The 27,430-nt window shown below is 45.9% G+C and overlaps 2 protein-coding genes across 6 annotated transcripts; one reads left to right on the top strand and one right to left on the bottom strand.

Moving 5' to 3' along the window:
- Positions 1 to 8: 8 nt before the first annotated feature.
- LOC143831524 (C-type lectin domain family 2 member D-like) lies at positions 9 to 11,276 on the bottom strand. 4 transcript variants are annotated; one of them, XM_077324570.1, is made up of 8 exons: positions 11,091 to 11,276; positions 6,964 to 7,156; positions 6,230 to 6,250; positions 6,088 to 6,144; positions 4,920 to 5,003; positions 2,926 to 3,104; positions 853 to 950; positions 9 to 293 (listed from the first exon to the last, which is right to left on the bottom strand). In XM_077324570.1, exons 2-8 carry the CDS (start codon positions 7,043 to 7,045, stop codon positions 179 to 181), a joined length of 636 nt encoding a protein of 211 aa, XP_077180685.1. In that variant the 5' UTR covers positions 7,046 to 7,156; positions 11,091 to 11,276; the 3' UTR covers positions 9 to 178. The 4 variants fall into 4 exon arrangements, with proteins under 4 accessions (XP_077180685.1, XP_077180687.1, XP_077180688.1 ...); XM_077324572.1 differs by lacking the exon at positions 11,091 to 11,276 and adding an exon at positions 8,797 to 9,082; XM_077324573.1 differs by lacking the exon at positions 6,088 to 6,144 and having other exon boundaries at positions 11,091 to 11,273.
- Positions 10,627 to 26,660, top strand: LOC143831523 (killer cell lectin-like receptor subfamily F member 2). Of its 2 annotated transcripts, none has more exons than XR_013228906.1 (6): positions 10,627 to 10,954; positions 17,744 to 17,845; positions 19,369 to 19,524; positions 21,772 to 21,926; positions 22,914 to 23,026; positions 24,272 to 26,660. XR_013228906.1 is itself a non-coding variant. In XM_077324568.1 (6 exons), the coding sequence occupies exons 1-6, from the start codon at positions 17,279 to 17,281 to the stop codon at positions 24,393 to 24,395; spliced, it is 735 nt and encodes a 244-aa protein (XP_077180683.1). In that variant the 5' UTR covers positions 16,885 to 17,278; the 3' UTR covers positions 24,396 to 26,660. The 2 variants fall into 2 exon arrangements, 1 of the variants encoding a protein (XP_077180683.1); XM_077324568.1 differs by lacking the exon at positions 10,627 to 10,954 and adding an exon at positions 16,885 to 17,363.
- Positions 26,661 to 27,430: the final 770 nt, after the last annotated feature.

The following is a 27,430-nucleotide window of genomic DNA, read 5'->3' as shown; positions in this document are numbered from 1 at the left end:
TCTTTCCCCCCAAAGGTGACAACTCCGATACGGCCCTTAGCTGTTCCGGGAGCTCATTCCACCAGCTTGTGCACCACCTGCTGTCAAAATCCAAAAGTGCTCACAGGATTGGCAAGATCAGGGAACCCTCCAATCCCAGTATATTTTATGAAATAATATCCATGTTATTTCTACCCTTTCAGCTTGCTTCATCTTTCTGGCAGATCCAAAAGAGTTCTGTGCGGCATTTAAAGGCATTGAGAGTGCCTTCCTTGTTTAGACAAGCACAGTCTCCGTCTCCAAGTATTTGCAGCCTGTAATACAAACACCCAAAAGCTTGTATCAGAGAAGAGGTAGGCAAGGCCGAAATGACACAGATTCTTCCTTAGGGGAACACAGTTCATTAGCAGTTTCTAAGAAAAGTATGTCCAGAATTTATATTACCATCATTTCCAAACAATAGACATTTCAACTGTTGAGGCCTTCCAGTCAAAAATGTAAGGTGGCCCTTTTCAGCCTTTTGACCATAGAGGAGCCCCTGAAATAATTTTTCAGCCTTTGAGATGCCCAGGAAGTGATGTCAGCTGGCCACACCTCCCTGCCACGCCCCCTGGAAGTGCCACGCCCCCTGGAAATGGCATCACCACCTGCATTAACAGGCAGGCTTGAGGATGACGAAGGAGTAGAGGCAGGAAGTGGTTTAAGGCAGGAGTATACATGTAGGCACTGCCTACTCCCAGGCATGGAAACCACGAGGAAACTCACTCACGCTTGGAAAATGCCACTGTCTCCCTCTGGAGCTCCCACAGGCCCCTGGGTGTGAACAGACCCCTGGCTGGGAATCCCTGCCTTAAGGAAACAAAGAGCACTCACGTTGAAATTTCTCCATTTGTCCATTTCCAGGTATGATTTCCTTCTTTTCTGAGACCAATCCAAGAAGGGGGTTTGCCTTTGTTATGCAGCACAAAATCCTTTCAAGATAAGAAAGAGTGCATGTCACAGCCCTGACTTGAAGCTGGCAACCAAGACAGTTTCTTTTCTTTTTAAAAAAACAACATGGCATTTCTTGGCGTTTGCTCTGAGTTTTGCTTTCTGCAATCCCGACATAGCTGAATCCTAGTCTGATGGAGTCAAGGAAGCATCCCGTGCTCTGGAGACGCTCTTGCCCCGCCCCGGCCTGCAAATCCAGCAGTGCCATAAAGCCTATCCATCAAACAAGCACAGCAAATGGTTTTGATCACAGGGGGTTGTAAATCCTGTGGCCTATGTCTAATGCCCATTTCCCTGGAAACTGTGTTAGAACAGACACTTGTTAAAGACATGCAGGGCTGGCCAAACTGCGGCTCTCCAGATGTCCATGGACTACAATTCCCTTGAGCCCCTGCCAGCTCATGCTGGTGGGCTCATGGGAATTGTAGTCCATGGACATCTGGAGAGGTAATACCCTTTCATTCTAGGCACAGGAGAAATAACACGTATATTTTCCCCTTTGCATTTCAGCACAGAGATTCCTGTTATTGAAGATCATTTTGGCAGGGGCTCAAGGGAATTGTAGTCCACGGGCATCTGGAGAGTCGCAGTTTGGCCACCCCTAGGGAAAACATGGCGTTAGAATTATGTTCGTAAGGGCCTGTCAAGTCACAGCAGACTAATGATGACTCCAGCAAAGGGGAAACAGAGGTGGTTTGCTGACGCTTTCCTCTGCAGAGTCTGCCTGGGGGGTCTCCCTTTCAAGGACCGACCCTACTTAGCTTCTGAGATCCACGGTGGTCGCCAGATTGGTTGCCGCGGCGGCTGGCAGCGGATTGATGTGCACCTCCGCGCGCCCACCACCCCTGTGCCTGCGCATGCTGCCCCTGCGCATGCATGCACCGACCCCACTGACCCTGCAATTGGGGTCGTGGCTTTAGAGCGGTTGAGAACCGCTGTTATACTGGTTCTGCGCATAGCCTCAAAGACGCCGGCAGCTTCCTCACGCTGCCTATTCCATGATAGACCACTTATGCATCGTAAGGAAATGCTTCAACAAATCTGGAGAGGATTTTAATGAAGTGCCATAGTGGCCTTTCAGAGAAAACAGGAAAGGGGAATAGTTAGGAAGGATGATTACTGAGGCTCACGATCCAAACTAACTTTGATTTGCTTAGAGCTGTCTTCTGCCAGCTTTTCTGCATTATTGATGTTCTAGTAAAAGAGCCCATTGTAAACAAAATACAATGGGCGCTAGAATGTGGGGGATAGGGAGGGACAGGGCAGCACGCGGCAAGGAAGCTGACCTTAGAGAGGGCGGGCAGCGGCGGCGGGGCATCCTCAGCTGCTCGGCAGGCCATTGGCGGCCATCTTCGATCCAGGCGGGGTTCTTTCCAAGGTCCGTTTTCAGCAGGCACAGGAGTCCCTGGCGGTGGCGCACAGGGCGGCTGGCGGGGGCTCCCTGCCCGGCTCCCTGCCTCTCGCCGCATCAGACCGCCGGGCAGGGAGCCTCCGCCAGCCGCCCTGCGCGCCGCCGCCAGGGACTCCCTCGGGCGTCAGGCCGGGAGCAACTGCGAGCCGCGCGCAGCGATTGTCTGTCCGATTGTCTGTCACGAGCAAGGGTCCAATCCAGACCCTTCCTCATCCCGGACACAGCCCGCCCCAGGAGAGCTTACTGTTTTATTTAGTCCGTGGCGCCCGTGGCGCCATGGGCGGTGTACAGATGATTGCCACAGCAAATATTTATCTGCGATCCCACTGGCCCATCGATAGGAGGGCAAAGCCATCTGGGAAAAAAGGATGGCTAGGGGGCAGAAAGAGTTAAGCTCACATACGCCCCAATTCCATTCCCCTGTGACTTTCATGAATGGAAATGCTGGGGCTTTTATTGCACGCCTTTGTTTGCAGTCCACAACCCCACTCCCTGCGTAAGAAAGACGACAGGTTAGCAGGCAACTGTATGGAGGCTTCTCTCACCTTTTCCAGGCTGGGCTTGAAATGGAGCAAGTTGGCCTTCTGAGACAAGCAGAAGCTCTGGCTGGAAGGCCAGTTCCTTTTCTCATTTGAAAAGTAATAGCACCTTCTTTGAGTTGCAATCCAGTCAGGTGGGCAGGGTGGGACACAGTGTGGTGAATCTGCTATTTTTCGGACTTGCACTGGGGAAGGAACAGACCGGTCACCATGCCATTATCTAACAGGGAAGCACAGCTAGAAGGATTCCTGCATTGTGCCCTTAACACCTACATGCCCAGGTGCATTTATGTTTCAAGCCACTCTTTCCAGAGAGGCCACACCGGGTTGATTTGCTGCAACATGAAAGGGTTACGCAGCGGCCGGGAACAATAACCAAGAAGAACTGTGTGTTGCTAGGAAAATAATATCAGAGAACTTATTAACAACAGTCCCGTTCTGTGACTTGTGTGTTTTGTTTTGATGGAAGAATCTCAACATACAATTGCTATACTGGTCACCATTAGTCCTTCGTCAGAGTTTAATTGTGACTCAAGTGCTCCCACAACACTCCTATATTCTGGTTACAAAGGTAAAGGTAAAGGTATCCCCTGTGCAAGCACCGGGTCATGTTTGACCCTTGGGGTGACGCCCTCCAGCATTTTCATGGCAGACTCAATACGGGATGGTTTGCCAGTGCCTTCCCCAGTCATTACCGTTTCCCTCCCAGCAAGCTGGGTACTCATTTGACCGACCTCGGAAGGATGGAAGGCTGAGTCAACCTTGAGCCGGCTGCTGGGATTGAACTCCCAACCTCATGGGCAGAGCTTTCAGACAACATTTCTGCTGCCTTACCACTCTGTGCCACAAGAGGCTCATATCTGGTTACAAAGAACCTCCCCAAATTCCCTAAAAGTGCTATTTCACAACTCCTGTTTTATGGGAACATTTCTCCAGTCAGGTTGCAATGATTTAACCTTCAACTCCTTAATTTCTCATTCAAAAAGCCAGATTTATGGTAATAAAATTTCTATATAGGATCCCTGGGACGGCCAGACTCACGTTCCTGAATATACTACCTCCTGGGTTGAGTCTGCATGGGGCTTTTTATTCACTCACAGCCCGAATAAATCCCTTCCCTCTGCACTTAATTCGATTTCCATTTTGATTTGGGGCACTTTAAATTTTCTCTCTACAACATGCATGGTGACCCTACCTTTCCACCGCGATATCCAGGAGCGGATATGAGCTGTGATATTTGAAAAACCTCCAGCAGTATAAGTGTAGCTTTCTGCTTTTTGCAAATTAACTTCCTGCTCTGTGTTTGCAATGCTGACACAGCAAAACAGTCTTCCCTGATTGGCCAGGGCGTCAATTCAAAGACTTCCTGGTTCCCGGTTGCAAGGCTTCCGTCCCTGTTTTAAAGTGAATGTGCTCCAGAAGCCCACATTTCTCTCAGCAGAGATTTGCCTCATTCTCTGAGAGGCTGCTGCTGGCTTGGGAGTCAAAAAAGAAGAAATAAAGCACTAATGCCAGCTGGACTTCACCCAACCCCCCCCCCCACTAGTTCAGGAAAGGTAGCTCAGCTTCATGACCACTGTTCCCCATCCCTCTGAGCTTCCCCAATCAAATGCAGAAGGCTTTCTGTTTCATTTTGGAGGGGAGGAAGGAGGAAGACCTGGGTACACAGATATGTTTCCCATATTGTGCATGATGGCACCACTTCTTGGGTTTCTCAAAACCTGAAGACTGTTACAGGGGTTTCTCAACGATAAAAAAGGTGAGAAAGGGTGCCTTAGAGGGTGTCATTCTGCGCCCCCCAAAGAGAATCTTGACCCATATTTTCACAGCAACTCAGAGGGTCAGCTCATACCAGTCATCTTGTTACTGAAATAGCACTAAACGCCAGGGAATTATCATCCACACGTGTTTTTGATGTAATGTCTGAGGATGTACAGTTACATGGAGTACAACCGGGAAGAAACATTTCCAGCAACAGTACTGAAGTCCAGCCAACTTACCATCTGCATAGATGACCACAAAGGCAGTTATGATAACTATTGTGACAGAAACAAAAATGATTATCCATATTGGAATATTCTGTGCTGAAATGCAAAGGGAAAAACATGATATTTGTTAGTTCTCCTGTGCCTTCCCCAATAGAATGAAAGGGCATCATCTCATAGATGTCAATGGACTACAATTCCCAGGAGCCCATCAGCGTGAGCTGACAGGGGCTCATGGGAATTGCAGTTCATGGACATTTGGAGAGCCCCAGTTTGGCCACCACTGATCTACATGGAATAAGAGGAAAAGACCTCTCCTTCCCCGATAAACTGAGATGTGGCCGGAATTCAGAAATCAGCTTTAAAGACTGAGAATGGTTTTAAGAGTCTACACCTGTCTTACTCAACTTTTTTATCCTGAATGCAGAATATCGTCCTGAGGGGCAGAAGTCCTGAGGGGCAGAGAGGATTGTCAGAGAAGTGACAGCCTGTCAGGAATCTAGTTACTGAATTGATTTTTTGCTATATATTCCCAGGGAGTTCTTAGTCTAACAAAGAAGTTGTTGCACTCGAAAGCTCACGCCTTGAATAAATCTTTGTTGGTCTTAAAGATGCCACTGGACTCTGATTTTATTGTACTGCTTCAGACCAAAATGGCTACCCATTTGAATCTAGTTCCTGTAAATACAGCTGGAAGAGTGGTTTAGTCTAATTGTACCTTTAATGCAGCCTTTTTCAACTTTTTGATCATGGAGGAGCCTTGGAAATTAGGACCCTGCAAATGCAGAAGGGTGACGTGTTTAAAATTAGGGAAAAGGAAGGCTGTAGATACGGGTTCAAATCGACCAGAATTTGGCAAGATTTACAGTGGGGGAAAAAAAGTAACTGTAGATCATTCTACCTTTGTTTCAGGGAATTCAAGGGAGCAGATATCAGTCACTGACATGTATGATCAGACACAGCAGCGGGAAGGGGATTAGGTGCATTTCATTGGTCTTCTTAGGACTCAGGGCCTCAGCCTCGTGATAAATCTGGCAGCAAACGGGAAATTTCTGAACAATGTCCAGCTCGGCTGGTCTTCAACTAGCATGTGTGTGGGGTGGGGTGGTGGGAGACAGAGGAATAGGAAACCACGGAGGAGGGTTCAAGGCATTGTTCATTACAGCAACTCACAATATGATACCTGCCGGATGGGAACAGCTTGTTTTATAGCAACTCGAGCCCTTGACAGACAACAAAGCTGGATGCAGAAGCAGAAGATGTCAGCGACAGCGTTTGCAATAAGGCAAAGTTATGGTGTAAGAGGTGGCTGCGACAAAACAAACCTGTGTCCTCCGAGGGCAGGCCTGGAAAAAAAAAGAAGGAGGCAAGGTTGGAACCAAGAAGCCCCACGTCAGGAAACGAACAGCCGGATGGAACACGTTTTCAAATGAGCTCCCAAGATCTTCCATTTAGAAATGTAGTTAGAAGACATCACTGCATTATGTCTCCCAAGCCCTTGATTTTTTTCTAACAAAACTTGGGCCTATTCTGCACACAATAGATAAGGCGCCTTCAATGCACTTTAGAAGTAGATTTTCCTGTTCTGCACAGGAACAGCTGCCAAAGCACATTGAAAGTGCATTATCCTATGTGTGCGGAATGGGCCCTGGGCTGGGCCTTGAAGCCCAATCAGGCACAAATTTGTGCACTACAAACTCCAAGATCTGCCCAAGAAATTGTCATTCTGTGTTAAAGCAGTCTTTTAAAAAGTGATGGTGTATATCCTGCCTCAAGTCAGGAGACGTTCCTCCAGCCCAGCCTTCCTCAACTTTTTTACGGTTGGGAAACCCCTGAAATTAGCAGCCAGGAGTCATTCACCGAAGGCTCTTGTCATAACCATCCAACGTACGCCCACTTTTAAAGCCAGTACACTCCCTTACACTCTCTGACCTAGCAGCAAAAGTCGTCAAATAAACTTTTAAGGCCTTTGGGCCCAACCCGTTTTCTTTCAAAGGTATCATAAATCTACACACATGAATCACGGGCAATGACCACACGCATCAGAGCATGTAGTTACCTGCAGGAGCAGAATGTGAAGATATTTCTTCAACGATAAGTTCCACGTTCTCAGAGTTCTCAGATGCTTCTTCGCCTTCCATATTCCCCCGGTCAGTAGATATGAAGCTCTAGGTAGGATCCCTCTCACAGGACATAACAACCATCTCCAGATTCACTTTGGGTCACTTCCAGAGTTCCTGGCCTTGGCTTGTCTTGTAACGAAAGGCAGAATGCCAGAAGAGGTATAGTTTATCAGTCTCAAAGCAGGTGGGCTAGTAAAGTGATGTTGAAGTCAGGCAAAATTTCATTCATTCATTCATTCATTCATTCATTCATTCATTCATTCATTCATTTACTAGCGAAAAAGCCCGATGTATCCAAAAATACAACGGTGATAGGGCCACCACTACCACCCCGCCCACGACAGGCCAGCTGAGGCCTGGGTGTAAACTGCATGGAGCTTTTATTTCAACCCCAGGTTGATTCAGTCCCTGCCCTCTACACAGAATGTGATTTCCGTTTGGATTTTGGGCGATTTTAATTTTCCTTCTGCAGCAAGAAGGATTGATCCCGAGTGACCCTACCTTTTTTGTGTGATATCTCAGAGTGCTGTTAATCCTCAATATCCAGATTGGGAAAGAAAGCTCCGTGGTAGAGAACCTCTGATAGGCTACACCTGGTCATGTGACCCGCTTGCCTTAAAGGAGAAGCCCCTAATTTCTCTCAACTTCTGTCGGTCCTTGATTTTTCCTCCCTCCTCTGCCTTTTTCGATCCTCTCCCACCCCCCTCCAAGAAAAGAAAGAGGCTCCCTGCCTGGCTCCTCTCTCCCCCCGTCAAGAAAATAAAGAAAGAGTCTCCCCCCCCCCACCTTCTGAGCCTCCCTAACCATGTGCAGAAGACTTTCCTGTTTCAATGGAGAGGGGGGGGAGAGGAAGACCTGAGTTCAAAGCGATCTGAATTCAACAGGATTGACAATGGAATAAAGAAAGTAAGTGCAGACTCTGCCCTGGAGAGGTGGGGGAGAAGTGCTGGCAGGGATTCCGTTCCTCCCCCCATTGCCCCGGGCAGCCCTGCCAAGGCCACGGCCAGAGTTGCTTGGGCAGCAGTTGTGCTGGTGGGGACTGGCTCACCTTCTCTCCCCAGCAGCACCACCAAGGCATGTCAAGGCTGCGGCCAGGGTTGCTTGGGGTGGGAGCAAGCACTGGAGGAAGCTCCCTCCCTCCTTCCCCCAACCTCATCAGGACCACAATCCCAGGAACTCTGCTCTCCCTCCCAGCTCATGCTTACCAGGCTGGCACTTCTTCCCTATGGAAGAAGTTGGAAGGGGATTTAGCCATGGGCAGGACATCCCTCCTGACTGACCATTCGTTGGACGGACGGCCAATCAGGAATGGGACAGCCGGGACAGCCTACCTGATGAGTCCCAACTCCGCCCAGCACCCTCTTACCATTTTATTTATATGTTCAGATTACATTTGTATATCACCCTCCCTGAAGGAGGCACATGAACCCAACATGAGATCATTGTGCATACCGTGGAACTTACCTGGTCTGTCCCTCTGGGGCAAGAGAGAACAACTGTGCTCCATCCTCTATATCAGTGGTCCCCAACCTTTTAAAGGCTGGGGACCGGTCTGCGAGGGAGAGGGGAGAGTGAGGCCCGGGCACCACGCCTGCATGGAGCTGCCGCACAAACGCGCATGCGCACAGCTTCCATGCATGTGCGTTTGCACACCTGCTGCTGTGCCTCCCTCCCTCACCTTCCCCCCGAAAAAAAAAAAAAACATGGCCTCGCGGCTCTCCCCTGCTGCCTCCCCACTGTCCGGCCACTGCTTTGCTGCCTCCACTCACCTTCACGAGACTGGCGTGCGACAGCTGGCTTGCCTGGGCTTTGAGGCACATACTCCCTTCCCTCCCCTCCAGCGGGAAGCGGCCACAGATTGCAAAGTTGCACGAAGTAGTCAGCGATGCTGAAGTGAAGCACAGGGAACTGGCGGCTCCTCCTCTTCCAAGCCCAGATAAAAAACAAACCACCCCAAAATCCCCTGCACTCTGCCGCTGCACGATTATTATGGCCTCCTCTCTCTCCTTCCTGCTCCCCCCCCCCATAATCCTGGCTGTGAATCAACATTGGCTTTGAGGCACATCCTCCCACCCCCTCCCTTCCCCTCCTCCCTCCTCTCCCCTTGAAGGACCGACGGCGGGATGCAGCCGCAGATTGCAAAGTTGCACGAGGTAGTGAGCGCTGCTGAAGTCAAGCGGGAGGTGGGAAGCAAAGCAGGGAACTGGCGGCTCCTCCTCTTCCAAGCCCAGCTAAAAACAAAAACAAAATCTCCTGCACTCTTTTGGCTTCTGCCACTGCCTGAGAAAGCGACGTTTAGCCATCCAGTGGGATTAAAAACGCTTCACTCCCTCCTTGAAACCTGCCCCGCGATTATTATGGGCTCCTCTCTCTCCTTCCTGCTCCCCCCCCCCCCCCCCGCAATCCTGGCTGTGAATCAACCTCAGGAAGGTTTAATTACAGCAATTCTGCTCCTGCTGCTGCAAAGCATGAAGGCTGGGGTGAGCTTCTCCCCGCCCCCCACCTTATAAAGCACCACTTTCCCTGTTTGTGAATGCCGGAAGGAAATCGCTCCCAACTGTTTTATAAATGGCTTCAGCATGGGGGGGAGACTCCAGACAACCCAACTGATTGTATTTTAAGGCGCCTTTCCCCCCCCCCCGCGGCCCTCCCCCGCGGCCCGGTAACGAGGCTTCCACGGCCCGGGGATTGGCGACCCCTGCTCTATATGGCAGCCTTTTAAATACTTGAAGATGGCTATCATCCCCTCTCAGTCGTGTCCTCTCCAAGCTCCCCCAACCTTTCTTCATACGTCGGTCTCCAAACCCCTCACCATCTTTGTTGCCCTCCTCTGGACACGCTCCAGTTTGTCTACATCCCTCTTCAACTGGGATACCCAGAACTGAACCCAGGACTCCAAGTGAGGCCGAACCGGAGCAGAGTAAAGCGGTACCATCACCTCCTGTGAGCTGGACACGATACTCCGTTTGATATAGCTCAAAATCCCATTTGCCTTTTTAGCCACTCCTGACTCTTGTTTGATGCATGGTCTACCAAGACCCCTAGATCCTTTTCGCACGCACTACCACCAAGACAAGGAGGAGCAGGGAATTTTCAGATAGTTAAGTGGATAGGGAATTGGTTAGAGAACTGCACTCAAAGAGTTGTTGTCAGTGGTGTTTCATCAGACTGGAGGGAGGTGAGTAGTGGGGAACCTCAGGGCTCGGGGCTCGGTCTAGCAGCTTGTGCACATTTACAGAAACCTGAATCCTGCCGAGAAAATCAGGGGAGGGTTAAAAATGTCGACTAAAAAGATATTAAAAACGACTCCCAAACAAAATATTAATAGTGCTGCAACAGTCCTGGGTATAAACTGCACGGGGCTTTTATTCCAACCCCAGATCGATTCAGTCCCTGCCCTCTACACAGAATGCGATTTCCGTTTGGATTTGGGGCGATTTTAATTTTCCTTCAGCAGCAAGAAGGATTGATCCGGAGTCACCCTTCCTTTATTGTGCTTTATCTTGGAGTGCTGAAAATCCTGAATATATTCAGAAAATCGCATTGTTTTGAATCTGGGCTCTCCTCCGTGGTAGAGGACCCGTGATTGGCTACAGGTGGTCATGTGACAAGCCTGCCTCAAAGGAGAAGCCTCTATGTTCTCTCAACTTCTGTCGGCCTTGGATTTTTTGTGTGCCTTCTTCGTCCCCGTCCCCCCCTTCAAGAAAAGAAAGGATTTTTTCCCTCCCTCCTCTGACTTCTTGGATTCTCTTCCTCCCCTTCAAGAAAACAAAGAAAGAGTCTCCATTTGCCTCCCCCCCACCACCTTCTGAGCCTCCCTAACCACGTGCAGGAGACTTTCCTGTTTCAATGGGGAGGGGGGGGGGACAGGAAGACCTGAGTTCAAAGCGATCTGAATTCAACAGGATTGACAATGGAATAAAAAAAGTAAGTGCAGACTCTGCCCTGGTTTCAAGCGATCTATGCACGGCAAGTTGCCAATCTATTTCTCAACACCCACTCGGCGTGCTTCAGTGGGAAAAAAAATATCTTTAAAAGGCAATCTTAGAAACTGGCCACCTACCCTTGCCGGCAGCTGGTGTTCTGTCTCTTGGCCCTGTATTCCACTCACTGCTCCCCTCGAAGACACAACTTCAGCACCGTATCACCAGAGCAAGAAGTAAATCGAAAGTAGCGCGGCTGCCAGCAGAGAGCCTTGTGCCAGAGGCCTAAGCATACTTGGTCTGTTCCCTCCCATCACATGGAGGAGCTCTCAGATTACAATGCCCAGAAAAGGAAATGTCCCACTAAATATGGCGCAATTCATTCACCCCGCCTTGCTTTTTAAACTCCGTATATTTCATAAATGAATAACAGGAGCACACAATCCTGCCACGATCTCCCAAGCAATCAACAGCGGGGTGAAAGGAATAGAATAGATGCTTTATGGGCCATTATGTGCCAGGTGCTGTGATTTGCTTCCTGTCATGCCTCCCTTTGGCTGTGGGTTCCCTGGTTGGAGTACTCACTCAGGCATTCGATCTGATCAAAACAAGGAAGAGCTGGTTGGATTTGGAGCAACTTAGGTAGAGATGGTCTCAATTGCTTGAGATAATGCTTGTGAGTTTTAAAACCAGAAGGATTCTTATAGCTGGAATGTTTTTTATCTTTTATAATATTTAAGTTATCAATGATTCTTTTATCCTGTTGATGCCAGATGTTTTTATGTACCTTGTCATTTGACTACTGGTCTACTACCGTAATCATAAATACTTGACTTGACTGGCATTCGTTCTGAGGTCCATTTGGCAGAGACAAGCTGGCTCCAAATTTCAGTAGTTTATTTGCAAGGAGACGAATTTGGCTGAAACGGACAATTCCAACAAACACGTGGATTGGAAACTGAAACAAGAGCTCCACCCAGTCGGACCAAACCAAAACACACAGGTATTAGGTGAAGAGCAGACTGTACACAGATGTACACAGATGCAGTTACACAATGAATATATCACACTTCCTGGCCCTGAAAAACTTCAGCTGCTCATTTCCACCCATCAGGAATCTGGTAAAGGGACAGGACGTTTCCCCCTTCTCTCCCGGGCTGTCAGTAAACTTAGCTGCAATCCACACCAGGCCAAAAAATCTAGAATTTGAAGTAATTTTTTATAGAGGCTTGAGAGGGGAATTCCTGAAAGCAAGCGCTAGCAGCACCTTGTGGCCACAATGAGGAAGGGAAATCAAGGTTCTTGCAGCCTATTTATTTATTTACTAGCAATCAAGCCCGCTGCAGCTTAATGCAGCGGGCGCTAGACGACGGAGTCCCCAGCATTCGCAAAGGGAACCCCGCAAAGGGAACCCCCGGCAGCCGCTCTCCGTGCGGTTTTAAGGTCAGACCCATGAAGAAGACACTACAGTAGTCTATAACTATTAGATGGACCCCTGTTTCCAGATGGTTCAAGTCAAACTAGGGGCCGTTTTCTAGACTACGTGAAGGCAAGATCACAGTTTCTTTGCTGCTGCATTGGCATGCTCCTCATGCAGTAATGCTATGCCCAATATAACTTCTAAGCTCTTGAGTCAGAGAATCTTAGCTGGACTCCATGTATTGCATATACAGGAAAAACAAAAACCCTATGCTTCAAAGCCAAAGTTTATTATTACAGTTCTTCAGACCTCGTCTGAAGAGCTATAATAAGCAGTATGGCTATTAGGTATAATACCATTAAGACAGATCTTAAAAATAAAATTTAAAATCCTATGCTCATTTTGGCCTCTTCTGATGCTTCTAAAGACACCACAGTGGGTCTCCCAGCCCAAAGGCTGGGAGGTACCAGACTATGCTCCAGTACCAATGTGTATGGAACAAGAGAATACACAGGCAGGTTTAGCAGATATACATGGAGAGGACAACTGGCATTATATATTATTATTATCATTAGATTGGGGTGGTGGTGGAAGAACTCTACGGATGGCCTATCCCTCCCCCCGGGATCTGGAAAGGCTGCAGGATGGAAGTCTCCAGGAAGGGAACTCCCCAGTAGGGGCAGCTCTCACACAGCAGGGATCTGCAGCTTCTGAGCCTTGGAGGGAAGTGGAAGGAGGAGGGGGTGGTCAGGGGTGGGGGATGGAAGGTGATTGGCTGGCCGCTGGACAGACCGGCAAGCTGGTTGGAGGAGGAGGCACTCAGGGGCGGGACAGCTGCCCTGAGTGGATGTTAAGCGCTGAGTGGCACTTAAGCCATGAGACCAGCTCCTCTTCCAAACCCATACCAGAAATATTGTGGAACAGATTAATAATAATATTGGGTCTATGCTCTCCAATTTAACTTTTCCTTATGGCCTAACCTATATAGAGTTCTCTTGATTTATTGAGGTTTTGCTCATTATTGTTATCAAACATCCAGAAAAACTGGAGCGGCTTCATGGCTAGAGAGGATGAGAAACCTTGCAGTTACGGTGAAATGGACCAACTTAGTTTCAAATGGGTAGCCATCTTGGTCTGAAGTAGGAGCCCTGGAAGTGATGTCAGCCGGCCAGGCCTCCCTGCCACGCCCATGGAAGTGACATCACCAGTAGGCATGCAGGCTCCACCTCCTTCCAGGTGCAGAAACCATGAGAGTTCTCACTCATGCTTGGATGGTGGGAAGGGGCAGCAAGGGAAGTGGCTGGTTTCCTAGCTTGTTATAGGAGGGGAAAGGCCATGGACCCCCTCAGGAGCTCCATGGACCCTTGGTTGGGAATCCTTATTATAGACAGTGGACTAATTCTAGTGCTGGGCTAGTAACACAGAATCCTAGAGTTGGAAAGGAACCTACAGGTCATCTAGTCCAGGGGTAGTCAACCTGTGGTCCTCCAGATGTCCATGGACTACAATTCCTATGAGCCCCTGCCAGCATTTGGGAATTGTAGTCCATAAACATCTGGAAGACCACAGGTTGACTACCCCTGATCTATTCCAACCCTGTGCTCAATGCAAGATCAGCCTAAAGCATCCAGGTTAAGGATCTGTCCAGCTGTTGCTTGAAGACTGTTAGCGAGGGGGAGTTTAGCACCTCCGTAGGCAGCCCATTCCACTGCTGAACTACCCGGTCTGTGAAAAAAAAATTCTGAGATTCTTTTTCTGACCAGAAAGGAAGCTGAATGTTGGTTTCTTACAACAGGAAGGAAGCAAATGTATTAATGGTTAACCATTTGGCTGTAAGACAATGGAAAGTGTGCCTACTAGTTTTTCAGGGTCATATCTCCGCCCGACTGAAACAGAGACATGAAGCTTTTCATAATGTTAGCAGTAGTCAAATTTATGGCTATATTTTTAAATATTAAAAAGTGCCTTAATTTCTTAGCTGATTTTATTTTAAATCTTTTCTCCTGGACTGTGAGACTAGAGTAGCTAGTGAGACTAAAGCAAAGACCTATAAAAGCAAAAGAGTTTAATTCTGGGAATACTTAAAGCAACATTTCAAGTATTCCATCAGTTAACGCTCTGCCATTAATAAGAAAAGGTTTCATATAGGACAGGTCTCTCTCCTTTGGCAGAAGTTCTTATAGAGTTTCAGGAACAAGGAAGGGTGAGGCTCAGTAGCTGGTCTTGGTCATCCCATAGCAGCAATATACTTTGTCATCTGAAAGCAAACCATGACATTTAACAACTTTCATACACCTCCATCACATTGTCAGGGTGAAATTAATGGAATTTAATGGAATTTCTGCCCAGTTAGTGAGCAAAGTCTCATGAAAGGGCTGATGGCCCTTCCAGTCCAACACTTTGTGTCACACAGTGACCAAAACCCAGGTGCCTTCAGGAGGTAACTCAGCAGGGCCAGAACTCCAGAAGCCCTCCCACTGTGTCCCCCCCACCCAAGCCCCAAGAATACAGAGCACCACAGACCCAGACACAGGCCATTCTCAAACTGCCTTTGTATCCCATTTTAGTAATTGGTTAGTAATGGATTTCCCCCCCCTCCCCTGTTATTTCAGACAGACCCGAGTTAGTAACTGGCTGCTAGCAGAATTTATTTACCTATCCAGAGAAGTCCACTTGTGCTGTGAGGCTGAGCCACTTTTGGGGGAAATGGCTTTCTTGGAGAAGAAGAGTTGTTTATATCCTGCTTTTAACGACCCAAAAATGTATTTATTTATTTATATTTATATACCACCCTCCCCTGAAGCTCATAGCAGCTTACAATCACCTTTCCTTCCTCTCCCTACAACAGACACCCTGTGAGGTAAGTGGGGCCGAGAGAGCTTTGAGGGGAAACTGCTCTGTGAGAACAGCTCTGCCAGGACTGTGACCAGCTCAAGGTCACCCAGCTGGCTGCATGTGGAGGAGTGGGGAATCAAACCCGCCTCTCCAGATTGGAAACTGCCACACTTAACCACTCCACCAAACTGCCTCTTCTGTTTTCTACCCCTTTGTTGCACTTCTGAATTGCTGTGCTGTTTAAAACATCCGTAGCTCTTCCTTCAATGCTGCATTCTAAGTTGAACCCTATAAGCACTAAACCACAATAGCGCTTCAGTGTTAAAACACCACCATTGAGATCTGGTTAAATTTCTAGAAATGCCACCTACCAGCCTCTGACAAACCCCCAACCTCTGTGAACACATTTATTTATTATTATATTTCAAGTCTCTTTCAGAAACCATTTGAGTCAGTGCCTGTCACAGCATCCTGTGGGAAGTAATTATGTAAGCATAGATGAGATGGTGGCTTTGAGTAACCTGCACCAAGTTTTTACGTTTTGAGGTATCATTTGGGGAGTGTGTGAGTAAAACTGTTCTGAGACCTTTTCCCACACCCAGAATTTGGCCCGGCCCAGTGCTTGTCCGATTGTGGAGCTAATTCCTGCTTCTGGATGACATTGGCGTCAGTCCGAGGTGGTCTTGAGGCCTGGGCGCACCGCAGGCCCTCAGTGATCCCGTGGCAAGGGAATGCAATAGCTGTGGGCCAACTGACAGCCTGTGGCATGCCAGGCCTCCAACTGCCCCTGACTGGCGCCAATGTCACCCAGAAGTGGGAATTAGCCCTGCGACGGTACAAGCGCTAGGCCAGGCCAGATCCCAGGTTCAGAAAAGGTCTGTGATTGGCAAATAGATACTATGAAGTGTTGAAAGAGAAGGAGATGGGTGTTCTCAGTCAAACATTTTCGCACTAGGCCAAAGGCCATCACAAAATGAGTATTTGAATGTTGAAGTAAGTGACTGTTATGCCCGTGGGCAATTGGCCGCTGATGCAAATGAGGGCTTCTGCCAGCCAAGGAACTAACCAACCAAGGGAACCTGTTAAGGTCCAACCAGATCGCTCTGCTTAGAGCCAATCGGATTGCTCCGCTTAGAGCCAATCGGATTGCTCCACTTAGGGCCAATCAGATTGCCCTGCTTAGGGCCAATTGGATTGCTCTGCTTAGGGCCAATCGGATTGCTTCCGCTTAGGGCCAATCGGATTGCTCCGCTTAGGGCCAATCAGAAGCAGCAGCTGGCTGCCTGAAAGGTATAAGAGTGCATGAGTTTTCCTCTTTTTCTGTTCAGTATTTGGAGTTTGTTGCCGGAGCTGCTGAATAAAAAGAGCTGTTCTGAAGAATCGGAGTCTGTGTTCACTGAACTTGCAGACTTAATAGTGACTGAAAGAATGGTTTGAGAATGTTTGTGTTGTGTTGTTTTTGCAAAAATGCTGAAGAGATCAAGGCCTTCACCAGTGTTCAAATATTTCCTCAGGTTGATATTTTCTGGGGGTGGTGTGACTGTGACACATGTTAGAACAGATAATATCTTTTTCCTCTAACTTGGACAGGATGTAACTTGGCCAGGACTGTCAGCCACCCTTCACTGATCTTTATCTGGGTTTTTCTCAGCTTCTTTTTTCAGGTGAAAAAGCTATGGTTTGATGATAGAGAACATTTCCTTTGAATGCAAAAGGCCCCCAATTCAATCCCTAGCATTGCCAGCTCATGGAAGTCAGTCAGCAGTTATTTTGGCAAAGACCTATCCTTCCTTAAATACGGATGAATTGCCTTAGCTGTTATTCACTGCCATTTTCAGAAACAGAAAGCTCACAAAATCCTAGCACAAAAAGCATAGCGGAGGTGCTGAGAGGTGGGCAGAGCGCTCACAGGCCCTGTTTCCTTTGCGGTTCTCTGCCTCCGAGAAGTGGCCAGTCTTGCTTCTCACACAGAGCTGGGTCCGTAGCGGAAGAGGGCTCTGCTTCTCTCAGTCTCCGTTCCATTAAAGAATAATTTAATTTGTAGTGGAATTAGCCCCAGGAGTATCTTGCCTCATGGAAGATGAGGAAGGCTACATGGCTCTTAGCTTCAAGTCAAGGAAAGAAGGTGGAAAAAACAGCATTCCATCACACATCCAAGGTACAGACAAGGTTTTTGGGGTATAATTTTAGGTACTGTGGCAGTTTGGGGGGTCTAGTGTCCTCAACAGAGGTGATGCAGCGGGTCTACACTGCTGCCGGGACAGTCTGCCACTATGGTTGCCATGTCCACCAAAGAAGGGATAACCTTTCAAATGGCTGCCACGAGGTAATAATATTTAATGAATGAAAGAACTGTTTGTGTGGATGTATGAGTTATCTCTAGAGTGGCTGATGGTTTGGAGGATTTTCCTTTAGACATGGAGTTTGACTAGACAATCCAGTTCCTTCAGCTTCAATTCAAGTATGAATGTGGTTTTAGGTCAACGTCACTGTGTATTAGAGGCTAAATCCCTTTTCCAAAAAAAATGACTCTCGTAGATACTCCGCCAAGATATTTCCGCTGCCATCAGCATAAAGTGTGGGTTGGATGCACCATGATTGTCCTCTTAGTAGGAACCGTGGCCGTTCTGGTTACATGGGGTGAGTAACTCTAAACCGTAGATTGAACTGTTTGCACTCAACGTGGTAGTAGCTTGAAAATGCTACCTTTTTAAAAGCTGATCAGTGAACTTGTATTTATTTATTAAATTTCTATACCACCCTTCCCCGAGGGCTCAGGGCGGTTAAAAACAAGAGTACGCTCAGTTAAACATGTAAAATTATTTAAACCAATTTATGTTAAATGTACTGTTGTTAAAAAGCGTAGGAACTTCCATTCTTTCTTAAATGGGTGGAGAACAAAGTGCTATCTATACTGATGCAACTCAGTGGTGACTAGATGTTATTTCTGTGTCCATATGTGCCTAGGGAGGCCAGTTACATGGATCTTCTGTGGGCTTCAGCCATAGGCCTGGCGGAACAATTCTGTCTTGCAGGCCCTGCGGAACTGCTTTAAGTCCCACAGGGCCCTGATCTCACTCAGAAGAGTGTTCCACCAGGCCAGTGCCATGGCAGAGAAATGTTATAATGTTGACTGTTTAGAATTGTAACTTACATAACCTTGATGAAGAATGGCACACACTTGACATCCGGAAAAATCATCTTCTTTCACTGAATGCACAGCTTGGGGGGGGGGGGGGCACACAGACTGATGAGGGAGGAAAGAGATGCCCACCTAGCCAATCAGATCAGCCACTTCTTGGTGTTTTGGCTAAGATCAAGTATAGTGTGTAAAACAAACAAAAACAGGGTGATGATGTTCTAACACATGATGTAATAGTTAGAATGTCTATGGATCTGGGAGACCCAGGTTTGAAGCCTCCGTCTGCCATGGAAGCCTGTTAGCTGGCTTTGGCCCAGTCACACACTCTCAGCCTAACCTACCTCACAGGGTTGTTGTGAGAACCAAATGGAGAAGAGGAGAATATCGTACGCCACTTTGGGTCTGCATCGGAGAGTAAAGCATGGTACAAATGAAATCAATCATTGTAATATACCGGTACATATGGACACACAAACTCTATCAAATATGATCCTGTGGTATTATATATCCATTGGAATTAAGAACATGCTGATGGATATATAATACCACAGGGATCATATTTGATAGAATTTCATCCCTGTGGTATTATATATATTTTTCATTTCTGTATACTTTTATATTCAAAAATAAAAAGAATTATTTAAAAAAAAAAGGAATTAAGAAAATGCATGCAGATGCATAATAGATAGTGGGGTTGTTATATAAAAAAGGGGAAGAGGCCATGGCCCAGTGGAAGAACATCTGTTTTGCATGGAGAAGGTCCCGGTTCAATCCCTGGCACCTCTGATTAAATGACCAGGCAGCAGGTGATGAGAGACCTTGGAGAGCCATTGCTAGTCTGAGTGGACGGTACTGACCTTGACTGGACAAAGGCCTGATTCCATAGGGGGCAGTTTCATGTGTGAGAAGCAAGTTTAAGAGATATATGGAAGACTCATACATATATATGTTATATTTCAGAAGGATGCATGCTCTTATTTCTTCAACTTTCTTATTACCTAAATTATATTTTAATTTGAAGTTTGCCAGATGAGACACCACATAGATATTCTGGAGAATGGTGATATTTTCCAGATGTTCCCAAATGGAACGGCAATGAAAAATAAATCCAGCTGGGAGAACTCCATGTCTTCCTTGCGGCAGTTTTTGTGCAAGCCACAGAACGACAAAGAAACAGGTAACACCAGGATTTGTCTCGCAATCGTAAGAGAAGGGCATATGCTACAGCCTGTCCTCTCTATATGAATTATTGTCTCCTGTGAAAATTGTGAGGCTTTTAACTTAAATTTCAGCTTGTTTCTAGAACCTTGTATTTGCAGAAAACATCTTAAAAGGATGGTCACAAACATAAACAACTCTAAATGTACGTACTTGACTATTACAAAGTATTTTTCCAGTCTCCTGAAGACATCACCCATTATAAAAATACACGATAACCTTCTGCATTCGTATTCTAAGTGCTCGTTACAGTTGCCAACCTCCAGGTAGTGTCTGGAGAACTCCTGGAATTATAACTGATTTCCAACCAAGAGAGATGAGAAGAAAAACGCTTTGGAAGCTGGACTCTATAGCATTATAGCCAGTTGAAGTCCCTCCCCTCCTCGAACCCCATCCTCCTTTGGTTCCACCACCCAAATCTCCAGGTGTTTCCAAATCTGGAGCTAGCAGTCCTCAAATCTGTAAAGTCCTTTGCCTCAATGGGGAAAGATTCAGGCCAGAGTTGTATAAGAGTATGTCTGCTATCTATACACAACCTCCCCACACTAACATGAGTTTCTGAAGACCAGAAAGTTACATTTAACAACAAAATAAAACTGAGATTCTCAGGATATTCAGAAGACCTCCTTGGCTGAAAAGGAGCTCTTTATGGGTATTTCAAGCCCTGCATTCCTGTTGTCCGCTGGATTTTCCACTCCAGGATAATGAATTTTCTAGAAAAGATATGTCCACAAAGTAGACAAAAAGGAGCATGAACCAGAGTGTTGAAACATTCACTTTTTCGGGTAGGCCCAACCTGGTTACAGTCATCCACTGATATTCAAGAACCATTCCTGTGAGAAACTCACAGAATACAGTATTTGCTGGCGTATAAGACTACTTTTTCCCCCTGAAAAACATGCCTCCAAGTGGGGGGGTCGTCCTATACGCCGGGTGCACTACAGTTGGGATAGACATAGCTTCCCATAGTGCCCCATAGTACTGTAATGTAATTTAACAAGCTCTATATTTTGAGTGGAAATGTTGGGGGTCGTCTTATACGCCGGCAAATACGGTAGTTTATTCATTTATTTAGAATACTTCTGGGCCACTTCTTCAGAGTCCTCTTTGAGGCAGCTTACAATGAAAAACTAAGATCTAAAACACATTTTTAAAAGAAAGCCATTAAAATACGTGGATCATAAAAACTATTCATAAATACGAGCATTAAAAAAGCTGATTAAAAAACTTCTCAGTGTTCAACTGACCCTTCATAAACCTCTGTTCTTTCCCCTGTCTAAATAGCACCGTTGCATAATAAGCTCTGAATCTTATGTGTTGGTTTATTGATAACGCCAGAATCACTAGTTTTTAATTTATTTTTAATTTATACTTTCGACTTTTACCCCGTCACTCCTGGCAAGGCTGGCTCATGGTGGCTTTGAACAAGTTTAAAAATACATGAATATTAAAACCACCATAAAAATTAAAGCAACCTAATAGCAACTTAGAGCCTCTTGTGGCGCAGAGTGGTAAGGCAGCAGACATGCAGTCTGAAAGCTCTGCCCATGAGGCTGGGAGTTCGATCCCAGCAGCCAGCTCAAGGTTGACTCAGCCTCCCATCCTTCCGAGGTCGGTAAAATGAGTACCCAGCTTGCTGGGGGGTAAACGGTCATGACTGGGGAAGGCACTGGCAAATCACCCCATATTGAGTCTGCCATGAAAACGCTGGAGGGCATCACCCCAAGGGTGACTCGGTGCTTGCACAGGGGATACCTTTACCTTTACCTTTACCTGCTGGCTCCCTGATGTTACCTCCTAGCGAGCAGAGGGGTGTCTTTGCTCAAAGGAGGGCAAGGGTGATGTTGACGTCCTTATCCTGGCCTCAACCAAATACCTGGCAGACGAGCTCCATCCTGCTGGTCCTACAGAACTGGACCAGCTCTGTTAGGGCCTTAAGCTTTTCTGGGAGCTTATTCTACCATGTAGGGGCCAGGACTAAAAAGGCCCTGTCCCTTGCTGAGGCCAGGCGAACTTCCCTTGGGCTGGGGACAACCAACATGTTGACGTTCAAAGAGTGGAGTGCTCTCCAAGGGGCATAGGCAGACAGGCAGTCCCTCAGGTATAATGGATCCAGATTGCAAATGGCTTTAAAGGTTAAAACTGATACCTTGAACCAAATTTGGAATTCAACCAGGGTTTTTCTGGGCTTTGTTTCTCATTCCAGAGAATTCTGGTTGTCGGCTGTGTCCCCAGAACTGGTCCCTTCGTGAGAACAAGTGCTACTGGGTCTCCAAAGGAAGGCAGACCTGGTGGAAGGGGAAGGAAGACTGCACAGCCAAACACTCCCGTATGCTGGTGATACAGAATCAGGAAGAAGTGGTGCGTAGAAGGGAACGTTTGCCAAAGTTGAGCATTTGGGGGCAGGGAGAACTTTTCCATGATGACATCTGTCGTGAGGTTTCATTCATATTATTATTCCACAATATAAATAACACGCATCAGCATTGGTTGTTTGGTGGGGGGGGGGGGTTTGCTGTCAAGGTGCAGCTGACTTAAGACAACCCCACAGAGGTCTTCAAGGCAAGAAATTTAGGTTTGCCATTTCCTGTCGGGCTTCCTTGGTGGTCTCCCATGCAAATATTGCGTCTAAGATCTGATGAGAGCAGGTTAGGCTGGTCCGGAGCATGGCTTAAAGCAGTGGCTGAAATATCTTGAACCTCTATATTTTCATGCATTAGGGAGGCAGTGAAACCAAAAAAGTTATCGGATTGTTGATAGGCTGCCAGTTATGACTGCATTTAGGTTCCTGGTTTACGGTAATTGCACATAAATGTCTCTTTTGTTTTACAGGAACTTTTTCTCTGTGTTATGGTTGCAGTTTCTAAGTTATACCTGCCAGTCCTGTCTGTGTCTGAGTTCAAGTCTGTTGAGTGTAGGAACAATGTCAGGAGTCACTACTTGGAGTCAGAATTCAATGAGGCAGAAGATTGCCGTGTAGAAACCATGCCACATAGAATCCCTACTCTCTTGAGCTGTAATACGGAGGGAAGTTAAAAAATGTGCACTACTGGATTGACAGACCAACAGGCAGAGCCAGCTTGGTGTATTGGTTAGGAGTGTGGACTTCTAATCTGGTGAGCTGGGTTTGATTCCCTGCTCCTCCACATGCAGCCAGCCGGGTGACCTTGGGCTTGCCAAAGCACTGATGAAGCTGTTCTGACTGAGCTGTAATATCAGGGCTCTCTCAGCCTCACTTCCCTCACAGAGTGTCTGTTGTGGGGAGAGGAAAGGGAAGGCGACTGTTAGCCGCTTTGAGACTCCTTCGGGTAGAGAAAAGTGGCATATAAGAATCTCTTCTTCTTCTAGACTTTCATCCAAAACATTGCTGAGGGGGCACAGCTGCTCTGGATTGGACTAAAAGCCACATTCCCTGAGAGGAAATGGATCTGGATAGATGGCTCCCCATTAGATAACAAACTGTGAGTGTCTCATCCTAGTATTTAAAGTCCTATTGCTCAGAGGATAACCTACCACTAGGTTTGTCACAATTCTTTGATAGGCCTACTGAAATGTTTTGCCTCTTGTCAACTACTTGTAATGGCTGATACCAGAGTCTTAATTCAGCTAGCCAGTCTGCCATGTTTCCTTATACTATCAAGCTATGAAAACATGTCTTATATATGTCTTATATATTTTTCCAGAATGCCTATTGTTCCCTGCTATGAGTTCATATTCCTACTGTTTACTTATACCTCATATAAATTAATTATTTCTTTCCATCTAATTTTATCAATCTATAAAGTCTGGTTTTGGACTCCATTTTCTATTAAAGTCTGATATTGATCTGTTTTGCATTACATATACATGTTTTTCCCATATTTCATCAGCACGTTTAACCACTCTGAAAGATCTGGTAAGGATTCTTTTCCCTATCTTGACACACATAAAATCCTGTCTTCTGTTACCATACAGTTAACAAATTCACTATACATTTTAATACTATTTGGTATTATATTTAATAACATACACTTAGGATCCATTGCAAATCTAATTTTCAATATCTTATGCATTTCATTGTGAATGATAATCCAATATTTCCTTTACCTCTGACAAGTCCACCACATAGGATAAAATTATGCATTGATTGCATTACATTTTCAACATCAACATTTTCCCATTATAGCTCGTATTAACCAAAACCTGCACTTTAAATCTGCAGGAAGGTATGTTGGACATAAAGCAATGTAATATCGAATGGACCACTAGAAGGAGAAAACCATCCTCCCAAGCAATAAGAACACACAACAAGGAATATAAGAATGTGGAAAAGTGCAGATCTAGCCCAAGAAGCAAAGTTTTGCTTTGATCTTTCAAGAGCTCATGGAAGATAGAATGTTCTTGCTTTTATGATGTTTGTTATTCCTATCATTGATGGGCTTCTTTTGAAAACCAGGACATATATCTGTCAGGTGCTTGATCCTAAAAAATAGAACTGTTTCCTGAACATGCACATCATCTTTAAGGCAGACATTTAATTGCAATAACATTTGCACTCATATGCATGCAAAAACACACATACCATGGGCACGGGAGTTGAAATCAAACAGTAAAATTACGTTCTGAACATGCAGTTGTCTTAGTTATCAAGGCATTATAGTGTATTGAAGATGAGCTGCCAACTTGATTTCTCCCTTTTGACAAATGCTTCCTCCTTCATTCTTCAGATTTCAAGACCTGGGTCCGGCTGAAGCAAATTGCTGTGGAAGGCTGAATGGAAATCAAATAATTTCTGAAGCTTGCAGTACAATAGCCATATGGATTTGTGAGACAGATGCTCTCCTGATATAAATAGCTGGAATAATCACAGCCCAATGAGCTGCCAGTGTTGGACAGATCAGATAATCTGCTCTACACATATAGGAACACATTTAGAAAGTTCTCTCCACGATTCCGCACTCCTCATCCTGCTTGCTTGCCTTTTTTTCATGATGGAATAAGCTGATCTTCAGGGATATCACAGCCTCAGTTGCTGGAACAACTGAGTCTGATGACAGCATACCTCTGGATATCATTGCAGGGTAGGGCCAACCAGGGATAAGGGCCCACGACCAATAACTCATGTTGTAAAGTAGCACCAATTTGATGTAATTTTTAGTGGAGAAATGGCAGAGGGAAGAGGATGCCTCACTTTCAGCCCAGGGGGTTTCAGGCTTCAATGAAAGATATTTTAGTGAAGAAGAAGAGTTGGTTCTTATATGCCACCTTTCTCTACCCTAAGGAGTCTCAAAGCCTTCCTTTTCCTCTCCCCACAACAGACACCCTGTGAGGTGGGTGAGCCTGAGAGAGGCCTGAGATTACTGAAGAAGAAGAAGAGTTGGTTCTTATATGCCACTTTTCTATACCTGAAGGAGTCTCAAAGTGGCTTACAGTCGCCTTCCCTTTCCTCTCCCCACAACAGACACCCTGTGAGGGAGGTGAGCCTGAGAGAGCCCTGATATTACTGCTGGGTCAGAACAGTTTTATCAGTGCTGTGGTGAGCTCAAGGTCACCCAGCTGGCTGCATGTGGAGGAGCAGAGAATTTAACCTGGCTCACCAGATTAGGTGTCCATAACCACTACACCAAGCTGGCTCACAGGTGGGAAAGAGGATGTAGTTCACAGATTAAAAATTTTCTCCCTGCTATTTCTCTTTGTCAAGGTAGCATGCTTCCATCTTTCCTCACTGGGGAAGGACTCCAAAGTCTTAATGATTTTTGTATCATTCTTCCATCACACTGCAGTACATGTATTTAACTTTTTTTTATTTTGGAACTGCATTCTGGATTTGTGTAATTTTTCATTTCAGAGTTGCAGTCCTATCAGGAACCCAGAGATAACACCACATTTTGTGCATGGCAGAGAACTAGGTTTGTTTCCTGGTTTATGTACCAAACTTTTGTGGGCCAGAGGCACTTTCGCCTTCATGGGCCACACCCCCTTCCTCCATCAAAGAAAAGGTAAAGATCTGTTGTACAATTGCATTGGTATAAAGATGACTATAAGAAGAAGAAGAGTTGGTTCTTATATGCCGCTTTTCCCTACCCGAAGGAGGCTCAAAGCGGCTTACGGCCGCGTTCCCATTCCTCTCCCCACAACAGACACCCTGTGGGGTGGGTGAGGCTGAGAGAGCCCTGATATTACTGCTTGATCAGAACAGTTTTATCAGTGCCGTGGTGAGCCCAAGTTCACCCAGCTGGCTGCATGTGGAGGAGTGCAGAATCGAACCTGGCATGCCAGATTAGAACTCCTAACCACTATATCAAACTGGCTCTCCATCCTCTATTGTTTTATACTAACCCAGTCAAACTATGTTTTAGAGTTGACAAACCCTGCAATGGAGGGCACCACAAGGTGCAGCTAGACCCCACTGCCCAACCTCCAATCAGCTGGCCTGCAGTGGGGAACTTATTCGGAAGATGTCACAGTGATGTATCTACCATAGATGTTCTGCCTAAATACCAGAGCAAAAAATAACCTGAGCTGGAACTAAGCGGGCCTCCTATCCACCATCATTCAGTTGGCAGCTATGGCCAAGGGCATATTGACCATACAGTTTATAATTACTAAGTTTCTCACTATAATGCAAAATAATAATGGATATAATAATAGTGTTTTCCATTGATTACTTAAACGGTACACGACTGAATGGATCACTAAACAAATAGGAAAAAAATCTAGTTACAATGTTTTGAAATGTATATATCATATTAAACATTTATTTATCAATTTTTGGCAGAAATGTAGAAGGAGAATGGTTGTCTTCTGAATTAAACAGGCTACATTCCACTATGTCATAAACAAAATTAACTCTCTTATCTCTACACTCTATTGAAAATGTTATTAAGAAACATGATTGTTGATGTAAGAATCCAGAAATTTGTCAATAAAAAATAATGTCAAGTTAAAATTTTGTTACTAAATTTGCATCCATACATCAAAATGGTAATGTGCAAATGCAATTTATATTTATTTTTTTCTTATAGTAATGTAAGTTAATAAACTACCATGAGAATTGCTAAATTTTCTTGATGGCAATTAGTATGACTGACATTTTGATCTGATTTGTTTGTTTTGCTCTGTACTTTGTATTTTTTTAAATATTTTTATTTTTGAAAAATAAACATAATATAAAAAATACAGAAAAGAATAACGGTTATATAATATGATTCAATATAGCAAAAAGTTATTATACATGATCAAATTCAAGCAAAAATAGCAAAAGATAAGAAATATTTCTTTCCCTTTAAGCACACGTTTCAACGAATATGCCTTGATTCTTCCTAACGTAGAGACCCATCTAGCTGGCATGTGAGCTGGTGAGTCATCGTTACCACGCTCCCCTGAGTGGAAAAAAAATCCCCCCCCGCACAGGTGCAATTTTCGGCCGAAAATAAAGGGAACTGGCAAACAGGGCTGTGTTGTGCTTGGGGACTTAGGGGAGCTTTAAAGCACTTCTGTGGAGGGGCTGTAGACAGAGAAGCCTCGCTGGGTGAATCAAGCCTTGCTGGTTCGTTGCTTTCCCCGCTCGCTCCGAGGGAAAAAAACTGGAGATCGCTTCGCCGGAAATTCGGAGGAGAGAGCCAGGGGGAGGGACTTTGTTGCAACCACAACATTGAGAATGCACAGGCCTTTTTCGCAAGTGTTGCAGGTTGTTGGCAGGAGAGTAGTGATTTTCTGAGGGTGAATCCATTTTTCCCGATTCCCCGGAAATCGCTACAACGAAGCGATTTTAGCGTTAGTGATGCAGGAGTGTTGCAGATTGTGTGCGACGTCATGTGGAACGTCAAATTTGTAGCATTTACCATTTGTAAGACTTCTGCTACTTTTAACTCATGCGGAATGGA

Source organism: Paroedura picta, chromosome 3 (genome assembly GCF_049243985.1).
Source record: "Paroedura picta isolate Pp20150507F chromosome 3, Ppicta_v3.0, whole genome shotgun sequence".
NCBI classification, from domain to species: domain Eukaryota; kingdom Metazoa; phylum Chordata; class Lepidosauria; order Squamata; family Gekkonidae; genus Paroedura; species Paroedura picta.
The sequence above is the reverse complement of the archived record's forward strand: the minus strand, read 5'-3'. Positions and strand labels throughout refer to the sequence as shown.

Excerpts from the sequence above, each read along its gene's own strand:
- LOC143831523 (XM_077324568.1), top strand. The coding sequence starts at position 17,279 with ATGGAAGATGAGGAAGGCTACATGGCTCTTAGCTTCAAGTCAAGGAAA. Across the intron at positions 17,364-17,743 it reads CATTCCATCACACATCCAAG|ATACTCCGCCAAGATATTTC; the intron begins GTACAGACAAGG and ends TGACTCTCGTAG. Across the intron at positions 21,927-22,913 it reads TACAGAATCAGGAAGAAGTG|ACTTTCATCCAAAACATTGC; the intron begins GTGCGTAGAAGG and ends TTCTTCTTCTAG.
- LOC143831524 (XM_077324570.1), bottom strand. The coding sequence starts at position 7,045 with ATGGAAGGCGAAGAAGCATCTGAGAACTCTGAGAACGTGGAACTTATC. Across the intron at positions 6,145-6,229 it reads CCTGCCCTCGGAGGACACAG|CTTTGTTGTCTGTCAAGGGC; the intron begins GTTTGTTTTGTC and ends TTCTGCATCCAG. Across the intron at positions 951-2,925 it reads TCAAGCCCAGCCTGGAAAAG|GATTTTGTGCTGCATAACAA; the intron begins GTGAGAGAAGCC and ends TTATCTTGAAAG.